The sequence below is a fragment of the Poecilia formosa genome, unplaced genomic scaffold, assembly GCF_000485575.1.
Source record: "Poecilia formosa unplaced genomic scaffold, Poecilia_formosa-5.1.2 Scaffold67, whole genome shotgun sequence".
Taxonomy (NCBI): domain Eukaryota; kingdom Metazoa; phylum Chordata; class Actinopteri; order Cyprinodontiformes; family Poeciliidae; genus Poecilia; species Poecilia formosa.
The window spans coordinates 1,514,935-1,535,121 of NW_006800006.1; the positions used below are offsets into that span (position 1 = coordinate 1,514,935).

At 40.2% G+C, this 20,187-nt stretch overlaps 1 protein-coding gene across 1 annotated transcript in view; it reads left to right on the forward strand.

The window, feature by feature from the left end:
* The first annotated feature begins 16,300 nt into the window (after positions 1–16,300).
* slc1a7a (solute carrier family 1 member 7a) overlaps positions 16,301–20,187 on the forward strand; it is a 47,242-nt gene continuing 43,355 nt past the window's right edge. The window contains exon 1 of the mRNA XM_007554930.2: positions 16,301–17,660. Coding sequence (XP_007554992.1) covers positions 17,520–17,660 — 141 coding nt within the window. The 5' untranslated portion in view covers positions 16,301–17,519. The remainder of the gene's footprint in view (positions 17,661–20,187) is intronic.

Genomic DNA, 20,187 nt, shown 5'->3' on the forward strand with positions numbered 1-20,187 from the left:
TAGATAGGCCCTGTTTTGTTTTATTATTTTCTTTGATTTGGCACCACCTAACCGCCCCTTTCTCCCCCACAGTTTGTGTGAGCCTTCTGGGATTTTTGTCATCAATAAATCCCTTCTTTTGACAACATTCACTTGGACTCTGTCAAGTTTTTATGGTTGTCGTGTTACTCCCCCCCTCCTCACAAAGGGGGGGGCCGTAACAATATGTAAATAGAAAAAAAAACAACACACAATTTTGCAAATGCGGAATTTACATTACATAAGAAACGCACTTAAAATCAAAAATGAATAAGTTTGTTCACCCGAGAAGTCATCAGGAAACGGTGCCGTGCCGTCATCATCATCCTCCTGCCACTTCCTGTCGTCGTCTTCTTTGTCGTTCCCACCAGTAGTAACATCTGGTTGTTGATCATGACTCGTATGATTTTGCAAAACACACAGATTTCAATGCGACTGAAAATCCACCTCATCCTAACTCAAAAACTTTTTTACTGAAAAACGTTAATTTTTTCTAAATTTCCTTGTTTCCATTAAGCAAATTTATTTTCGTAGTTTCAGTTTGCGCAGTTGAACGCAGCCGATGAAATGGAAGCAACACCTTAACGAACATACATTATTAAGCAAAAATATAATTGACATGTTTTCAAAATCCTGTTTAAACTGTAAAACCAGTAAGTAACAAAATCTTCCACGTCAAATCTCTCCCCAACACTCAATCTTATGTTGTTTATTCTGGATCATTTCACAAAAGCTCTCAATATATTCTTCCCTTCCACATAAAAACCTTTAAACTGACTATAAAAATGTACTCAAGTCCCGAAACTGCACAAGACAGTCCTTTGTCATCACAAAGACTTGAAGGGACAGAGCAAGTCGATCATTAAAAACCAAACACTTCCTCATGCGGGAAATATTTTTGAACTTTGACCAATGAAGAGGCGATATTTTACAACCAGAGAGGAAAAACAATTTAAAAAAAAAAAATAAAAAAACACGTCTAGGTTGGATTCTGTTATGCCACAGAAATGCCACATTGAATAAAATCCAGGAGTATTAAAGAACACAATGGAATCCAAACCAAACAGCATTTGATAAATGCTATTGTGAGATATATATTTTGGATTAAATCGCTTTCTTTGTATTGTGGAGTGGAACTGAAATACAGTTGTCGTGATTTCTGTGGAATACTTTCATTTGCTCTCTAAGCAAACCGTCAAATGTGAAATGTCAATGAACAATGTACTGTGGTAAATTTTAATGTGAAAAAAAAAATTTAATTAAAAACCTTGTATGCTTTTCCTTCCACTTCACAATTATAGATTATTTTTCATAAAAAAAAAAAGTTTGTGGTGTTTCCTGACAAAATGTAAAATAATTGGAAAATTTTATGATTACATCTGAAAGGCGTATCTGCATATCATGATCATAATTTCTAAACAATAGTAAAATAATTCATAAAATCTGCAAAGTCAAAACCTTTGTATTTTCCTACATGTTTTTCAGACTAAGTAATAAAAAGGGATTTTTTTTTATTTATTTCAAAGTAACAAGTACTCACAAACTGAATCTCAGATAGAACCTAGCTAAAGAGAGTTTCTTTTAAAATGTCTATTTCTCAGCTGTTTTTTTTATATTATTATTATTATTATTATTCCTTAAAAAGGATCAGTATGGAGGATGAGGCACAAATGGACTGACCTGGTGTCATCGGGTTCTTTTCACTAAGTTGAAGCCCTTTGGTGTCACCATGACTCCAGGCTGAAAGCTCTGCAGGCTGAAATGTTGCATTTCATGTCATTAGTTGGCTGCAGGTTCAGAGTGACTCACTCAGTTCCCAGTTAAATGGAATTCATGCCGACCAATAGGAACGGGAGAACTTACTGAGCATAATTGTTTTGATTTTCATTTTCAAAAAAGAATGAGGATTATTTAAAAAAAAGAAAAAAGTTGGCTGAACAATATTAATAATAATTTTAAAAAAATGTCCAGAAACTTAATTTAGAGCTGTAGCAGAAACGCAGTGTGGTTAGGTCTCTAGTTAGTTAGAAACTCTTTTATCCAGATGATAAAAATGTTTCCAGATCATTTCTGGACTTTAGATCATTTCCTGTTAACATAGTTTGTGTTTAACACTTATCATTTGAGCAGCTTTAAAAACCCAATGTGAACAAATTATTTTACACTGTACAGCCAAACTTTGTGCACATGATATAAGACAGTAGCATTTTATTTGAAGGGGTGTTCTGACATGACACTGTCATAAACATGACTTAACACATGTTATAAACATGAAGGAGTCTTCATGAATGTTTACGACTGTTATCGTGAAGTGTAATTCAGTTAATGACACTTTCAATGCAAAGTTTTGTTGAAACTTGCATCAGGAGTCCATTAAATGTGTCAACTTTGCATTAAAAGTGTCATTATTTACCAAATGACCCCTTCGAATAGTGTTACCAAAGAGACACATTACAATTTCTGATTCCTTAGACACACGATGAGAGTGAAACAATCTTTTCCTCTGTCAAGTAAAGATTTGGAAATATGTTTCTGTTTATTTATTCCCTGAATAATACCAGACTGTATTCTTCTTCAAATTCAGAAGTTTATACTTAGTAAATTTACCTTTGAACAATTTGGTAGCATCAAGCGGTATTTAAGCTTCAGTCACAATACCCATCTGTGGCAAGACTGGACATTAAACAGTCCAATTAAAAAAAGGTTCTTTTTTTTTTGTTTCTGGATGTGCAAAGTTGGTAAAGATCCACCTCAAAAAACTCCCAGCTGGACTCAAAACACACTTTTCAGATTGTTTTCTCTTTTTTGAAAACAATTAAATACAATTTATAATTTTATTATCTCTTTTTTCAATTCTTTGTAACTTTGCATTGGCACACACCGCCTTGCAAGAGTAACAATATTTTATAAATAATAATAAAGTTTTTGCCCATGCTCAGTCATGGGATGAAACTGAAATAACTACCGCAGTAAAAACTTCCTTAATTTATACTTAATTTATCCTGGTTTGGACTTGCATGCAAGAGGTTTTCCTATATGATAAATGTATGAGCTCATTGAGTCAAAACACAAACACAACCCATCTGTGCCAGTGAATGTGAGAAACCCTACAGAAACCACAAGACTCGTATGAGGTAACGATCCACAGGAAGGGTCATGGCATTCAAATGAACAGACCTGGCTTGCTAATGAGAACTCCACACTTCAGGTTTGGGGCCTTCTGTTTGGTTAGCATGGCACAGGGGAAATTGCTCTGATAATTGGAGTCTGCAAAAAAAAAAGTGCAATTATCATATTAAAGAGGCAATCTGCCTCTGAAATGCCTTTTTTTAGGATTCTCTGAGCATATTGCTGCATATATGACGGTTCATTCGTCCACAAACACCTCCAAGCATCCATCCATCCATCCATCCATCCATCCATCCATCCATTCAACATTTGACATGTTTATCCCTAGTGGGGTCATGAGGGGTGCTGGTGCCCATCTCCAGCGGTCAACGGGGGAGAGGCGGGGTCACCCTGGACAGGTCGCCAGTCCATTGCAGGGCCACCTCCTCACCGACTTTTTCAAAAGGATTTTCTTTGTGAGATTGAAGTGTCGAAAACTGAGCTCTTTAAACTGAGGTTTAAGTGTGTGTGTGTGTGTGTGTGCGCGTGTGTGTGTGTGTGCGTGCGTGTGCATGGTTGTTTGTCCCGCATGTCTCTGTGTCCCATCATGTTGGACACGTCCAGGGTGTACCCCGCCTCTCGTCCACTGACTGCTGGAGTTAGGCACCAACCCAAACACCACCCTGCAAGGCTGACCCGGTATAGACAATGGACGGATGGATTCTTGAAACTTATTTGAGATGAACTGGTTGCCCATGTGTTTTTCTTGTTTGTCTGAAGATTGAATGACGTGTACAGCTCCTTCTCCACAGTCATAGCTTTCTTCCCCCAGTCAGACATCTCTATTCAGAAATCCTGTGCAGTTCTTTCCCATTTTTGGGGGAACCACCTCAAGAGTGCTACAAGCCAAACATAGCCAGCTGTTGCGCGCAAATAATTTGATTGGAAGCAGACTGCAATCTCTGATTGGCCAGTGGAATCTGCAACAAGATCGTATTTGGAGAGATGGAGAGCTGCAAATTAATAACCTCATGGTCAAACTTGGAGGTTCAAACCTTTTTATAAACTGTGGTAGAAGAGAGCATATATAGTCAACTGTATGGGGCCCACAATGAACAAATGGTAAAAAGCCAGTACTTCTATATCACTTTATCAAGTCCAGAGGATTCCAAAGCCCTTCACACCACATTCAGCCTTTCACCCATTCACACACCGATGGTGGCAAGCAACTGGATAGTAGCCACAACTACCCTAGGACAGACTGACGGAACCAAGGCTAACTTGCACGGACACCACTTGTCTTGCCCGAGGACACAACAATGGAGATGGTCAGAGTGGAGGCTTGAGCCAGAAAGACAAACTCCTACCGCCGTTGTCACCATCACCCCTTGCAAACACACCAACAGATTTTCACACTTAGGCATAAAAAGGCAAAATGACGTCATGGGAGAATCGACCACAGCCCCTACGTACTTACAGCTCACCCACATTCCTGCCCACATAGTCTGGAACACACTGCCAATGGACACACAGCCAACTCAGCTAGTGACATTTCCGGCGATTGTGAGACCTGACAATGAAGAAAGGACTTAAGAGTCTCGTCTTCTAATGCCCTCAGGGACTGTCACTAGTGCACTATGTAAGGTATATAAGAAAAACTTTATGTCATGAAATATGCATAGGCTCGCAGCATGAGTACCCGTCAATGATGAACACGTCTGCCTTGATTGAAGAGAACGTCATCACCGACTGCCGGCATTAATCCCAGATTATCTCAGCTAAACCAATCCACAAACAGCAAAAAAATTGGCAAAAGACATGGGATTACTTGACAGTGAAGGAGAGATTGAGAAGCAGTGTAATGGTTGGAACTCACACACACACACACACACAGTTGTTCATGAAAACCCCTCACATGAATTCTAACTCGGAAAACGATCTGCCTATCTTTGAGGCTGAAGTCGAGTCTCCTCTCATTACTAACTCGCTCCTTTGCTTTCTCGGTGAGAAATAAAACGCTCACAGCAGGAGGGGAGCGCCCCCACCTAACGCAGCTCTCCACTAAGCCCCGTTCTTTGCTGCTGCCTTTAACACACATCAGAAAATGCCAGAGAACATATTCCTGCTCTCCGAACACCTCTGCCACTCTATTGCCTAGCAACGAGGGTCACGCAGAGACCTTTGGAGGGGCAGGCGCTCAAAGTCGGAAAGGGGCACGTAGAGCAAGTCTTGAAAACATTTTATAACAACAAATCTTAAAGTACACAAGGCTGAACAACAACAAGAGATTTTCATCAAGAATTTTATATGCAATCAAACTCACTCATTTTCATCAGGTTGGGACAATGAAAAGCAAAGGCAGCCTATGTTTTACCTGAGGGTGTACAAAGTTGCTGCTGACAGAGCTGGAGGGCGTGGCATGGATCTGAGATTGTAGTCAATGATAAGACCATAGCAGACATGGTAGCTGATTAAACAAGTGTTACGAAGCATAGTATGAAATAATTTAAATTAGGACTACACCGATTTATTGGCCAGATGATTTATTGGTGCAGATTTCCTTAATTTTGGGAGATCAGTGATTGGCTGATTGTTACACGTGAAGCCGATCTTATCCGCAGATTTTATCTACCTTGGCAAAGGTTTAAAAATCAACCACTGATTTCTGAGTCTTTTGGTCTCCCTTCACAGAGCTCTGACTGACAGGCCCACCAGCTCATGTCTGCATGTTTACAGTTAATAATAGTTACCCCACTGTTGCCAATTCAGCAACTTTCTTGCTATATTCAAGCAACATTCCAGACAAAAAAATTGGTATTGGTCAAAATCGGAATCGACAGATCAGGCTTTTTTAAAAGATCTGTACTCTGTGATCGGCCATAAAACTGCAATCGGTGCAGCCCTATTTTAAACTACTGCTGTGTGTCTCACCGAATAAATTTCAATATCTGACTGGTCAACCTTCACAGAAGCTCAGCTGCTGACGGCACTAAGGATCAAAATAGCTCAAAGTGGCTAACTCTACTTTTCTATTGTTGCGTTTGTTGGCAGCTCCGTGAACCATGAAGAAGATGACAGGAAGTAGTAGAAGGACTTCTTGCATGAACAATCTCATTCATGTGTGATTTTTTATTCTGGTTCCTTATTTGATGGGAACACCACTGAGTTTTTTCAGCAGTGGTGGAATATCGACAAAGTTTTGCAGCAGGGAATGTGAAGGGTTAACCTCTAGTACAGATAAATAAATATAAGAGCACAAAACACACAAAAGTGGGTTGACATACACAAAATACAGTGAGCAAGAATTTATATCTTATCCATCTTATTTTATAAACTGACGATTAAAAAAAAAACATTTCAGACGAACAGAACCAGATTGGAAAAATACGGTTTCAATAAACCTTATTTTATTCAAAACCTGACAAAACGTGACAAATAAAGTCTAGAATATAAGAAACGTTATATACAGACGCACATCAGTGTTTGCTGTATTGCACACGATGATGTCAGCAGCCACAGTCTAAATGGTCATCTACAACACCCACAGGTCTGCGTCACGCCCCGTTCTGGCGTTTGATTGCAGCACGCAGCAGCACCTCTCACATTCCTGGCTGCTGCGTGTCGGCAGGTGGAACGATGCATTCATCTGCATGGCAATGCGCTCTCCAAGCCTGCCTGTTTGTTTGCAGTGTGATCCCTGGACCAAATCTGGTATTTCAACACTTTTCTCTGTTCTCCACCACGAGTAGCTCCAACAGCAGGCTCTGCTCCTCTGTCCACTTTGGTTTTCTTGTCCTTTTCTTCCCCATTTTATGATGACGGAACTTTATTCTAGTGGGCAGATTGCCGACAATCAAGTCTGCACAGTATTATCAAATAGATGAAGCAGTAAAAATGACCAGCATGGTGAGAAGACGTGGCAAATCAAAACGGTGATGAGGATGAAAATATGGTGCGGTCAAACATATTGTTGTTTTGTGACAATTTAATTTAGTTTTACAGAGATTCATCATGATGAGACTTTTCATAATCCAGTCTAGATTATGATTATGATCATTTCTCTAAACATGGAGCGTAAGGGTTTGTCAGCGTCTCCTGGCAATGGGGTCAACTCCACCTCCCCTCTAGAAAGAAAGAAATTTCTGTTGCAGCTCTTACATACTTCACTCTTAAAGCTGCAGTATGTAAATCTTACAAAAATCTGTTTTTATTTTTTTATTTGTTAAAATTGTCACCATGTTGTGACGAGAGACGATCTGTAAAAAGAGTGAGCTCCTGTTGTCATCTAATGAAATGCACCGCTCAACAACCAATCAGAGCCAGGGGGAGGGGCTTAGCACTGTCAATCATTCTCATGTTTGCGCTGCTAAATGTGCTAATGGCAGAGAAGCAACTTACCGTTCCAGGAAAACAGTTTATCTGCCGTCATCGGTGGCCATGCTAACTAGCATTAGCATTTCTGACAGGATCCAGTAGGAGGAAGGTGCTGTAGCACAGCAGAGAGCAAACAGGAGGGTGATTGACAGCACTAAGCCCCTCCTCCTGACTCTGATTGGTTGTTTCTGACTGAATGGTGTATTTCAACACATAACAGTTAGACTGTAAGAAAAAGGCAAGACAGGAGACGGGAGCTGCTACCAGTGAACGAGGTGGCTGAACACCGACACACATCATTTGTCAGATTTTCAGAAATGTTTTGAAAGCCGTGTGTTCCACTTTCCTATTATCCCCACGTTGAAGTGCCTGGCTGTAACAGAAGGTTTTAAAATGGGTGGGTTTCATGGTGCTGGAACTCTGCATTGCAGCACTTGGCAACAGTTTCCCCCCTCCAAAGCAACTCCTTGCCCAGAGGGACATGTCAGCTGTTGATTCAGAGCTGGAGACATTGTGTTTCCCCAGCTTAGATTCGCCACTTCCCCCAACAAATACCTTTGTATGTCTTGAATCGTTTGACGAATGTCAGCAGTCCTCAAGGAGAAACCAGCAAAGTCCCTTTTAATCTTTCTTTTTTAAAAGAAAAATATTGTTTTCATATCTGCCCAATCATTTTCACCTTAATTTATGCATCTAAAACACACATTGCTTGACCCCGCTGTGCCTCCAGACTGAGTCCCCGTGTCCCTTGGATAATATCTCTGAAATCTGAGTGTCTGCTGGTGAGATTTGGTTTTCCGCTCAGCAGATGGCAGGTGAATAAGCCGCTGTGTAGACTTTTATTTATTTCCTTTAAATTGAAACTTTTCAAGGTAATAATGACCTGAGTGATTAGCATTTCAAGACTGAGAAAAGCTTTTATGAGCTCTCGCACACGAACGAGAGAACATCACACACACAGAGAACATCACTTACAGATTACACAACAGCCAGCCTTGCAGCAGATGTGGCAGCTGGGACTTTAATTAGACAAATATCTCCCATCACGGTAAAGCTCGTTACACTGACATGACTGAAGGACTTCTGGTTCTTCTCATGTGGGGGGAGTTAATATTTATGAAATGAAATTAAAGTGAAGTCCTGCGAGAGGACTTCACTTTAATTTCAGTGATGGAAATGTGGGTTTTATTTGTTTGTTTTTTGTTATATCTGTGTTTAGGACTTTTTTTTTTCTTTTGCAGTTTGATGGATTTGTCCGATTTTTTAGTGTGTGTGTGTGTGCGCGTGTGTGTGGGTGTTTTAAAGTACTCAGGGACACCAATTTTGCATTTACACAAGTGTTCACAGCATTTGTGGATGAAGCTCCATCGTCCTTGAGGTGTTTTCTGCAGCTCAACTGGAGGTAAATTCAGTTGACTGGAGTTGATTTGGAGAGACACACACACACCTGTCTGTGTGAGGTCCCAAGGTTAGAGCATGTCAGAGCAAACTCAGCATGAAATCAAAGGAATCATCTGCAGGCCTCCGACATGGGATCATTTGAAGGAATAAATCCAAGGAAAGAAAAACGGAAAATATTCTACTGGTTTGAAGGTCCAATGAGATTAAACTGTGTGTTTCAATTTAAATGCCTTAAAATTGAAATGTACAATTTTAAGGCATTTCAGTTTACCTTAAAATTGTGCAGACTGGAATTAGGAAAATAAATTTGCTTGCATTTTTCAGGCATATATGGAACCAATTCACAGCAAATTTTACTTCCTGAATTAATTCCTTGAAATTGGGCCTCTGTCTCTTTAGAAGCTCCTGCTGTTTCTGAAACTCCGCCTACAGGAAGTCATCACAACATGGCTCCTCTATTCACCATTTCATGACATTTTTTTTTTTTACCAGTGTTTTACGTGGCTCCGTCTGGGAGGCAGAGCCACGTCCACGCTGGTGTTTTGCACAGCTGAATGGTTGTCATGGGAGGTTAAAGGATTTTTTTTCTAACATCCGTGAAAGAATCAAGGAAACATTTTTGTTATTTCATCAAAAGCGTACGGCAGGAATATAACGGGACACACGTGACCAGCAGCCTGGGCCTCCAGTCGTTGTTCATCTGGACAGAATCTTCTGAAGCCAAAACGGAGCAACAAGCTTTTAATATGCAGAACAGGATTTTGCGAAGAACAAAAGGCGAAAACACAGCGAGATGCTTCCCACATGGTGAGAAGCAAACAACCCTGATAGGGATACGATGATTCATTTGTCGCCGGGTTGACACTTGGCGAAGCATTCTGCTGGAAGTGACAGGCTAATGCACATCCTTGTCTTGTCAGATTCAGTCACACTGTATAACCACGGCTTCCCAGAAGGTTTTACGACATATTTGATGGACTTTTTTCTTTTTTTCTTTATCAGTTTCTAAAGACAGTGATTAGATTGTTCTCCTGGTGCCAGAGAGTCTGGCTGAATTCATGCTGAAATAAAGAAATTCCCAGTTGTCTTTGAAGCTGTGGAATTGATTTTTCTAAAACCATTTCTCAACCACACAAAGCTGAGAGGTTTGCTGGGCTTATTAGTAAAGCATAAAATGTGTTCTGAACATCACCAGCAGTCATCTTTCAATGCAGATCATCAAAGCATGTTAGTGACTCTTTGTTATGGCTCCAAGCTATCCTGGTGTTGGAGAATGAAAGGATTCTGGAAAAACTAAATCTCACAGAGTAATAGTTAATGTCCCTTTATCTTCCATTGTTACTTTCCATCAGCTCATGAACAGCTGAAAATTGTCACCTTAATTATTAAATTATATAATTTAATATACATATTAAATTAAAAATTTAGGCCATTTTTGTAGGATAAAAGTTAGTGTCCAGAATTTGGTTGAGCTGCAGGTTTATCCTAAGGTTCAAAAAGTGCCAGGATGGAAGCCATAAAAATATCCGTTATTGTCCCACAGTGGGGAAATTCAGGTGTAACAGCAGCAAAATGACAGGAAATCGAGGCTTTAGGTTCACAAAAAGGTAAAGATATTAAAATATTTAAAAAATGAATAAAAAATTAAGACTAGCATACTGTGTAGTAAAGGCAATAAAAGAGCTGTTGGGAGGAAGGATCTCATATAACACTCCTTTGTGCCTTTAGGATGCAGCAGCCAATGTGTTAACCACCAGAGTACAAAGAAATTTCAGGTTTCTAACATTTAAAAAACTTTGACATTAATCCTCTCATCACTTTAGAAAGTCACCATTCTGTCAGCTGGAGTCATTTTCACACCAACCCACCGAAGTGTTTTTCTCCCGTTCCCATAAATCCGTCCCAAGGTGTGTACCATCAGGTCAACGTTGTCACATTTTTCATTTCACACATGCTCCACTCGGACAGATGGCTGATAACATTCTCTCTCTCACGGCGAGTTGTTGACATCTTCCATCTACTCTTGCTATTTTTCCTCTTCATTATCGCTGGCGGTGGGAGCAAACGCGAGCAGTCGTGGTATAGGCAATTTTCAAACATCTACAAACAAAACCCCAGCGGAAACTTAAAAATACATTCATGAGAGAATATTGAAATTGCTTAACCTTGCTTTATATTTTTTCCTCTCATGTCAAACTTTCCTGTAGCCTTTTGCCCGAGCTCTCACTGTTAAACCAGCTGTTTGGGCTCCGTCTGCACCGTATAATGGAGCCAAACTTAATTAATAATCTCCGTCCTCATTGAAACTGAAATTTATTAGGTCTCTAAGTTCATGGAGATTTTAGTAGATAGAAAATCATGATTTAAATTAGATTTTAACGAAACATTGGCTTGAAAATACAATGTTTAATATGTGTGTAAGTTGCAATAATTAGAGTAGACTGGTTGAAAACGAACAGAAAAAGAAAAAACAGACACTTGTCCTACTCTTTTCCAAACACGACGTAAAACCTGCCTAACTCCAAGTTACCCATTTATCATTTATTCCATTCTGACCAGAACCGGATTCCATTGGGACTAAAAAGGATTTGACTCTTGGAACACACCGAGACTCGTTTTACTTTTCTGGTTTGTTTGAATCATGAAGTTGCATTGGAATTTCTGTTTTACTACATGGTAATCAATGACTATTAATTACTGTTGATGTCCCGTTTGACAGATTCTAGACATTTCAAAACGAAATAAATAATAAAATGAGAGACCATATTTTAACAACAAAGCAGTTTCTCCCACACCAACATGTTCAGGAGAAGTGTGCTTGGGCAGAAAGCCGCCCAATCTGGCAACCCTACGTCTGGTTCCCTGTTACAGACGTAGTGTCTGCCCTCCGTCTTTCTGCCAGAGGGAAAAAAGACGATTCTTTTACTCACCATCCATTGCCGCACTGCAGCAGTGCAACAATTCTGCTAGCAAAATGCAGCCTGGAGAAGTTTTATTAAATTAGTGCCGTTCCCCACAGCAAAGGGGGAAATAACTCAGAAAAAAAAACATTAAGGAATAACTCAAAACTACTTCATATTCATATTTTTTCTCGCTCTCTGTGCCGGCTACACTACTATTAAGACCCAATGCCATAGCAACCGACTGACAACAACTCCGTTAGTGTATCAGGATTTAACATCAAAAAAATACCAAAACATTTCCCACACAAAGACAAAACAAACATTCAGTCCGTTGTGGCTTTAAGTTTCCAGGCTTGATGTTTATTTTGCGATTATTAATGTGATCGTCTGAACACCGCGGGGGAAGATCTTAGCTAATTTAAACACCTTCTCTACTAATGACTTGCCAGACAGTGAGTTTGTGGGTCGCCTTTTTATCCTTCACTGAACCGCTACGCGCCGAATGCTGCAGCACCTCTACATGTCAAGGTTGTCAAAGTCAAGCTAGCATAACTGACTTACCTCTCTCTCCCTCGCTACTTTTTTTTATTAAAGCTTTTTTTCTGACCTTGTTATTGTAGTTGTAGTGTTGACAATTAACTGTGTCCCTTTTTCTTTTATTTATACATCACGCGGACATTTAAGATTCAGCGCGTTACGTTTACAACTCACAAACCGCACAACCAAACTGATCCAACAAATGTTCAAATGCGTTGAGGTTATTTCTGCTGGCAGACGGCTCCACCCTCTTCACTCCCCCCAATTCTCTAGGCAGTCTCAGATAAGCCTCAGCCTGAGTTGACACAGTCTAGACTCTAAAAGAGGAGATACGGAGTTACAGAAATTGATCTTGATATCTCCCCTCACCGAGATCGTCTCCAATGACGACAAGCCGTGTTTTGACAAGCATTCATGTCCTACTTTAAGCAGAAGAATTGCTCTGGTTTCATTATGGCTCTGACCAGAAAACCGCTGAAGCTCTTGCTCTTACAGAAATATTCACACTCGCCGATTATCAGTGGTTAGAGTTGATTTTATCAGTAAGAATAAGCTGCTGCTTTCCTTCGACATGCAGACAGAAACTGATGACAGAATGGATTCTCTGTGGTTTCATTGAACCGTTTCTGTTTGCAGAGGAGAGGTGCATCAGACCTGCAGCTTAAAGCCCTCATATCTTTTCCTCACTTTTAGTCTTTACTGTATAAACCGTTCCTCCAGAGACGGAAGCCTTTTTTATTGTTATTATTGTCAACATTTTTCTTTGTTATTAAATTTAACCTTTCAAGTTGCCCTTTGAAGGATGACTTCAGAAAGAAAGTTCAGCAGTAATCTTCAAGTCTGAGTTATGTTTTTATCCTGGCTGGAAGATTGAAATATAGATGATATGGATAGCATTATGAAAATAAATCATGAACAGCAATTATTGCATTCGCCTCTAATAATATGAACCAAAAAGGGACACGATTAAGCCTATAGTGAATAAGATAAATAAGGTTGGAGGAAGTTCCTACATAAACACTACATTAGCTGTGTCTCCATTAACCATAGACTTAGGAAAACAGAAAACACAAAAATAAATTTGCTTAATGGAAACATTCCAACTTTGAAAAAAAATTTTAAAACACATTAGAACATTTTAGGATTAAGTGAGTTTTTTTTTTTTTGGGCTGTATTGAGATGGATGCATTTCACAAAACTGAAGTGGAAACACTTTGTTCGCATCACATGAGTCACATGATCAACAGTCGAATGTTACTACTGGCAGAAACGACGAAGAAGCCGACAGGAAGTGTTAGGACGATGGTTTGTTTTTGTTTTGTTTTTTTCAGATAAACGGCTCCACCAGAGCTCTGAGGCCCCTGCACAAGTTCAAACGTTTTCAATCCATAACTCCTCTATAAAATAGTTGACTATTTCCCCAAAATGTTGCATACATAGCCGCTTCCAATTATAAGGGGCTTCTCACGCATGAATAAAATGCCGACGTCTCCTCTGACGGCTGATAGATGATGAGCTCAAGCGCCGCAGCCAAATTATGAATATATCTCATGCATGTGTTTACATCCATCATCGATTTTTAATGACTTACCACGGGAACAAGACTATTAAAGTGTGATTTTTATTTCCTGTCTTATTTAATCGAAACGTCGCACTCGCAAAATTGCGTTGTTTTGAACATCAGCAGGATTTAGACAAAGGATCTCTAATGGAAACGCAGCTGTTGTGTCGCCGGAGCATCGCTTGTTTACCTGGACCAGTCAAATCCTGACTTGACTGACAAATGGATCTGAATTATTGATAAACGGACTGCTGTGGCCTTCTTTTGAGAACAAAATTACTTTTGTGCGGCTTTGTCTGATGCCAGTCGCTTCATTGACTTTTTGCCTATAGTCGTGCCTAAATCGTCTTATTAAAACCTTCAACGTTGCAATTTTGAATTTTAGAACTAATGAGCTGCTAAGTAACTGCGGCTGCGAACGTATTCAGCACGAGGCGGCTCCCCTACAGAACTTTGGCATGTCTGATTTGCTCGCTGCCTTGCTTAGAGATGAGTTGATATGTGATATATTATTTTTATTTTTTTTTCACCTGGCAGGTTGTTGTTGAATTTAACGAGTGAAACGCCAGACGGACGCTGTCAGACAGAACCCGGACCGTACAGGAGCGGCCGTGCAGAACCGTCATGATTCAGCACAGCAACAACAGCTCATTAGCTGTGCATAAACAGTATAGTAGGAGATGGAAAGCGTGGTAAACAACCACGGGTTTCCTGGAGGGCTTTTTTCTTTAATTTATTTCACTTCAGCGAGGAGTGAGATAAATTGCATTTGTTCACAGCAATGAACTTTGGCCATGTTTTAATGACAAAGAAGCTCATGAAAATGCCTCTAAATGTTATTTAAGTATTTTTCTCTACAGTTTCTGAACCAGTCAAACTTTCTTGTATTCATGGCCATATTTTATTCTCTATTCTCTTTAGGTCTATGATTTTCCTTTGGACTGATGCAGAATGACAAAGGTTTATTGAGCAGCGTTAGACCGAAACCCTCTACGGGAAACAAACACTGCCTGGATGTCCGATGGTTTGGAAATGGAAACAAACTTAATAGCAGAGACTTAAATTCCTTATCCTTCTATCCACACCCTCTGTCTCTCCACGTCACTCTTCTGGACAAACTTTTAGTTAAGTGCCACTTGTTGATTTTGTAAGCAGTTTTCCTGAGCTCTGTAAAGCACTTTGGAATTATATGTGTAGAAGGTGCTGTTTAAATAAAGTTTACACTGTAAAATAAAAACAAAAAACATTAATAAATACATTTTTTTTAAAAAAGAAACAGAAATAGTATTTTAAAGAGTCTTGTTAGCGATGTAGAATAACCCAGGCAGTATATTGGTATTTTAATGTCAATTTACAACAAAAAAAAGTACATTTTTATGACTCAACTAGATTTACTGATGCTAAAAAAAACAAAAACAAACACAAAAAAACACAGTATGCAGAACGAACAAAGACAATTTGTTGTCATCAACCACTTTGGCCTCATTTTTGACCGCCTCATAATGTCTTTTACAGTTTACTGTCAACACAGGACACATGGGTACTTGTACATTTTTATCTATATCGTATTAAATTAATATAATGGTGCCTACGTGGCAAGAACATGAAAACCTCAAAAATAGATCAAATGGAAGCAGTCTTAATGCACTAGCTGTGGGTTTGAATGCTCTCTGTTGAATTGTATTATTACTGTTTTGATGTAGTTCCTACTTTAATCGATTAATCTTTACCTTAGTTTGTTTTTCCCTGCACAGCACTCTGAAATCAATCTTGCTACCCAAGTCAACGTACCTGTTGCCAATAATCGAGTCATATTTCATGAAGCAGACTTTGCTCAGACAGAAATCATTCTGGGATGTTATGGATTTACTCCAGAGAAATAAATCTTCATTATTCTATCACAAGTTACTTATTCTCTGAAGGTGCAGGCAGTGGTTCAATTTTACTATTACTTACTATTATCAAACACACAGGCTCATGATTAATTACCAGCCTGACTGTTCTCTGCTGATTACTCTCCCTTGGACTCCCTCCAGCCTCACTGAACAAGCCCTACATTGAGCCGCACTGCGTTCGTTTTCGGCTCTTAACGTAACTCTGTCCTCCAACAGGCCAAGCCGAGAGGCGAGTTCACACACACTCCTGGTTGGTGTTAATCATTTGAATCCATTTAAAGGGTGAATATTATGAGTTTTCGATGTACATAGCGCCATCTTATGCATAATAAAGTAACTATGTTACCTTCAGTAATAAAATTTTTTTATGAAATATGACTCGAACTTTTAGTTTAATGCGCAAACGTTTTTGTTTCAGGGATGGAAATCACTGAGGAAGGTGGGCAAAAGCGTGACGGAGGGTTTTGTGTTGAGGCAGAGCTGGGTGTCATCAGCCTCGCAGTGGAAATTAACTCCAAATTTGTGAAAAATGTTGCAAAGGGGTTATGATGATGATGAATAGTAGGGGCCCGAGGACAGAACCCTGGGGGACACCTGAGGAAACGCTGGAGGGGTTAAAGAACTTCAGCTGAATGAAATGTGTGTGACCAGAACCGTAGGAAGAACATAAAACACCCCGATACGACACTCAGTTTTTAGGCTGTGATGTGTCACAAAATGTTGCTTCTTGTTTTGGTGTTATTGCTGTTGCTAAACCATTTCAACCCACCTAATTCTCACACACTTATAAGAAACTACAAGAAAAAAGTATGAAGTAAACTACCTGTGTTGTTTTTCATGTATGGCTCTAAATCAGTATTCTAAAGGGCTGAAGCACTGTGATTATAGCTCTACAGCCTTCCAGCTGACATTGTACTCGCACAGAACAAGCTGTGAAGCTGAGGACTTAATGGCTCGCTACCTACACACTTCTGAAAGAAATCCATAAAATTGAATTCACTTCTTTCTTCTTTCCTGTAGATTCAGATGTCATTAGCATGCGCACGCCGCAAATGGTCCCCTCCCCTCCTCCCGTCCTCGTCATGCTTGGTGGCCTTGACCAATCTGCTGTCCAATTGTTCAGAGAGCTCTCTAATCCAGCCTTAGATCTGAGTCGTACTGCACCATGCCTAATAGGATCGTAGTATTAACCCTGATGACAATACCACCAGCTGTCGCGGGGCCCCCTGCTGGCCGCCGGCAGAAATGTGGCCTGCGGGGCACGAGGGATGAGAGAGGGAGAGGTTGGAATCAGTGTGTCTGTGGGATGCTGAGGGTTTGATGTAAAGTACTGCCGGACGAAGCCCGGAGGGGGAGACGCTCAAAAACCTCCTGAACCTTTCATGTTTTGGGATCTCTATTTAATTCGTTCACATTTTTTTAATTACTAAAATCCCTTTTTGTTTTGTTTTTTCCTAATTTCATTTTTTTGTGTGTGTGTGTGTGTGCTTTTTAAAGCCCACTTTCTCCTCAATCAGTCTGCCTCCCTCTAGTCGCCCCCACCCGCTGCACACAGCCTCCGTTGCGTCCCTCCTTCCCCGGTTTGCTGCGGTGGTTGACCCGACCGGATCTCCATGGCTGAATAACAGATTAAAGACGGGGGCTTGCTTCGGTGGTTTTCTCTGAGGGGAGTTGCTAAGTTGCGGTCGAGACCGTCGGTGGCAGCGGAGGAAGAGGAGGAGGATGGCGCTGGCTCTGGACGAAGTGTGGGGCCGAGTGAAGAACGTCTGCAAGCAGAACGGCCTGCTCATCCTGTCCGTTCTGGCCGTGGTCATCGGCTGCCTGCTGGGCTTCTTCCTCAGAGGCAAGCAGCTCTCCGAGCAGGTCAGTTGGTGGCCGTGACCCCCATCGAATGCCCACCCTGCCCCGATGCACACACTCGATTTCCTGCCCTCCTTACCTCTCCACCCTGGCCCCCCCACATGTCTCTGAGTGATGCCCCCAACCTTCACACTCCCGCTTCTACACATTTTTTCTTAACACAACAGAAATCCCAGAGGACGTATTTGAGATACACATCAAGGCTTAACCGCAACGATTACAAGCCTAACCCTAATCTTTGCCCCAGTCAGAGTTGAGTAAAGATCAGACCTTTTTATTTTTGAAACCACTAAGTTGTTTATTTAATGATTTTCAGACGGAATGATTAGAGATGTGAATCTTTCAGCGTCTAACAAGTAGATTCAGATTATTTTTTTCAGTTTATTTTTTCTTTTCAAACGTGGGCGTGTCGCAATAAGCAATACATCGATTAATCGCACGGTGGATTAAAACGAGCTCAATCATTTCCATTTGCATGATTTATCATTTTCCTCTTTCCTCTCTCTCTTTCTACCAAAAACTGGATGATAAAAGTCTTCAGTCTGGTGTTTTGGTCTCAAATAGGCCCTTATTTTAAGGACAATTTTGTTTACAGAGACTTTATGATTAATTTTATTTGTTGTTTATGTTGTTTTATTTATTTATTTTGGATATTTAAAATGCCTTCCAGTTCCAGTGTTAAACGTTCATTAGAATTTAAAGTCTATTCATCTTTCAGAATGTTCTGCGTCAAGCCGTTTTCTCTAAATGTTTCTCTAAGGCTTTTCTTATTGATGTTGATCATCTTGTCTGTAAGTGTTCCAACAGAGGAATCTTTTAATTGAATTTATTTATGACAGTGTTAATTTTTTTTCTGCTTTTGCCACGAATGTTCTGTAACCCTCTGCCTGCCAGGATTCTCTCGATAAAAAGATTTTAATTAATCTGTGGGATTTTAAAGAAAATAAAATACATTTCCATCAGTTTATATTTAAACAAAAATAAGTTTGTGGATTAAATTTTGAATCTTAAACTACCAAAAGTTTAAAAATTAAGCTGACTAAAATCAACTTTTGAGCATTTTGATTCAGAACTCCCATGACTAGGAACTGCAATTTTCTATACTTTTTTTCTGCATACCCACACACACATGCACACACGTTTGTGTGGCTATCTTTGTGGGGACTTTCCATTGACTTCCATTCATTTCTACAGCTTAAACCTCATCTTACCCTAATCAAAACTCAATTCACACCTTAGTCCTAAGTCTAACCCCTGACCCAAAAAAGCATTTCCCCTTGTGGGGACCAGGCTAAAGTCAATAGATCCGACACGCAGAGCCACTGGTTCCAGTCGGGAGCCAGGGTCCCTGTGACGATTCCTGATCCGTTTGGTCAGAGTGACTCTGATCTCGCTTGGTAAGTGCGAAAGCACTCGAATGCATTTATGCGTTACTTTGAGTCGGTGCTCTCTCCTGAAGTTCCAGGGAGTTTGCTTGGTTTTGTCTTGATGGCGCTGCGGATAATGGAGCCGTGATCATCGTTAGCCGACTCCTCCAGCTTCAGTCAAGTTGGTTTGAAATCCAATCTGTGTGTCGCTGGGGGGGACTGGAGGGGGGGGCAGAGCGTCGCAATTACAACACAATCAAAGGAGAGGAAATACACAGACTTTCTAAAAAAGTAACATTTATTACCAAGAAGTACTGTTACAAAGAAATATCCAACTAACCACAACTGTTCTGTTTTTTGTTGTTGTTCTAAGAATAAACGCGTGCAGAATGAGCGACACATTAAAGGTTGGTGTCGGTTTGACAAACATTCTGTTTTTATGGTTTAGTTCAATCATCGCTTGTTCCTCATATAACCATAAAACACTGCAGGACTGATCTGATCCTTTCATCTGTCATTAGCTGGACTCAAACATTCAGTACCAAACTCTGGATGGACAGTTATTGAAAACAGTATTTTTGGGGACGTTGTGGGGAAAATAAAACAAAACAAAACAACAACAAAAAAAACCTGCTCCGCTGCATCTGGTGAGGTTGGGGTCAGCGTAACAGACGCTGACCTTGGGGTCACTGACATAGATTCAGTTCTCTGTGTGAGTTGCTGTGCTCTTTGCTACCACGTTGAAAAGCCACTAATCGGCCATTCGATTTGTTTTATTTCCATTAGGAATGAAATCGTTGTTTTTAGTAAGAATGCACTGATAGATTTATCTGATGTTGATATAAATATTTCCCTGCTCTTTTGTAATCCAGGGGGAAAAAAACCAAACGACACTGCTGAAATTACTTCTCTGCTTCAGTTAAACACGCCAAAATCTCTCCATCACCGTCACATGACCAAACAAAAAATACAAACAAAAACATGTCACCATCCTGAAACCATGGCAACCAGATGGAAATAAGCATTAGTTGTTAATATCAGCCCTGGTGGTCGACACCAATGTTGTTGCCGATACATCATGCATCCCTACTAAGAAGCAACAATACACATTGCATCAGACAAGTAATCAGTATCAATAGATAATACATCTGATGGAATATTCA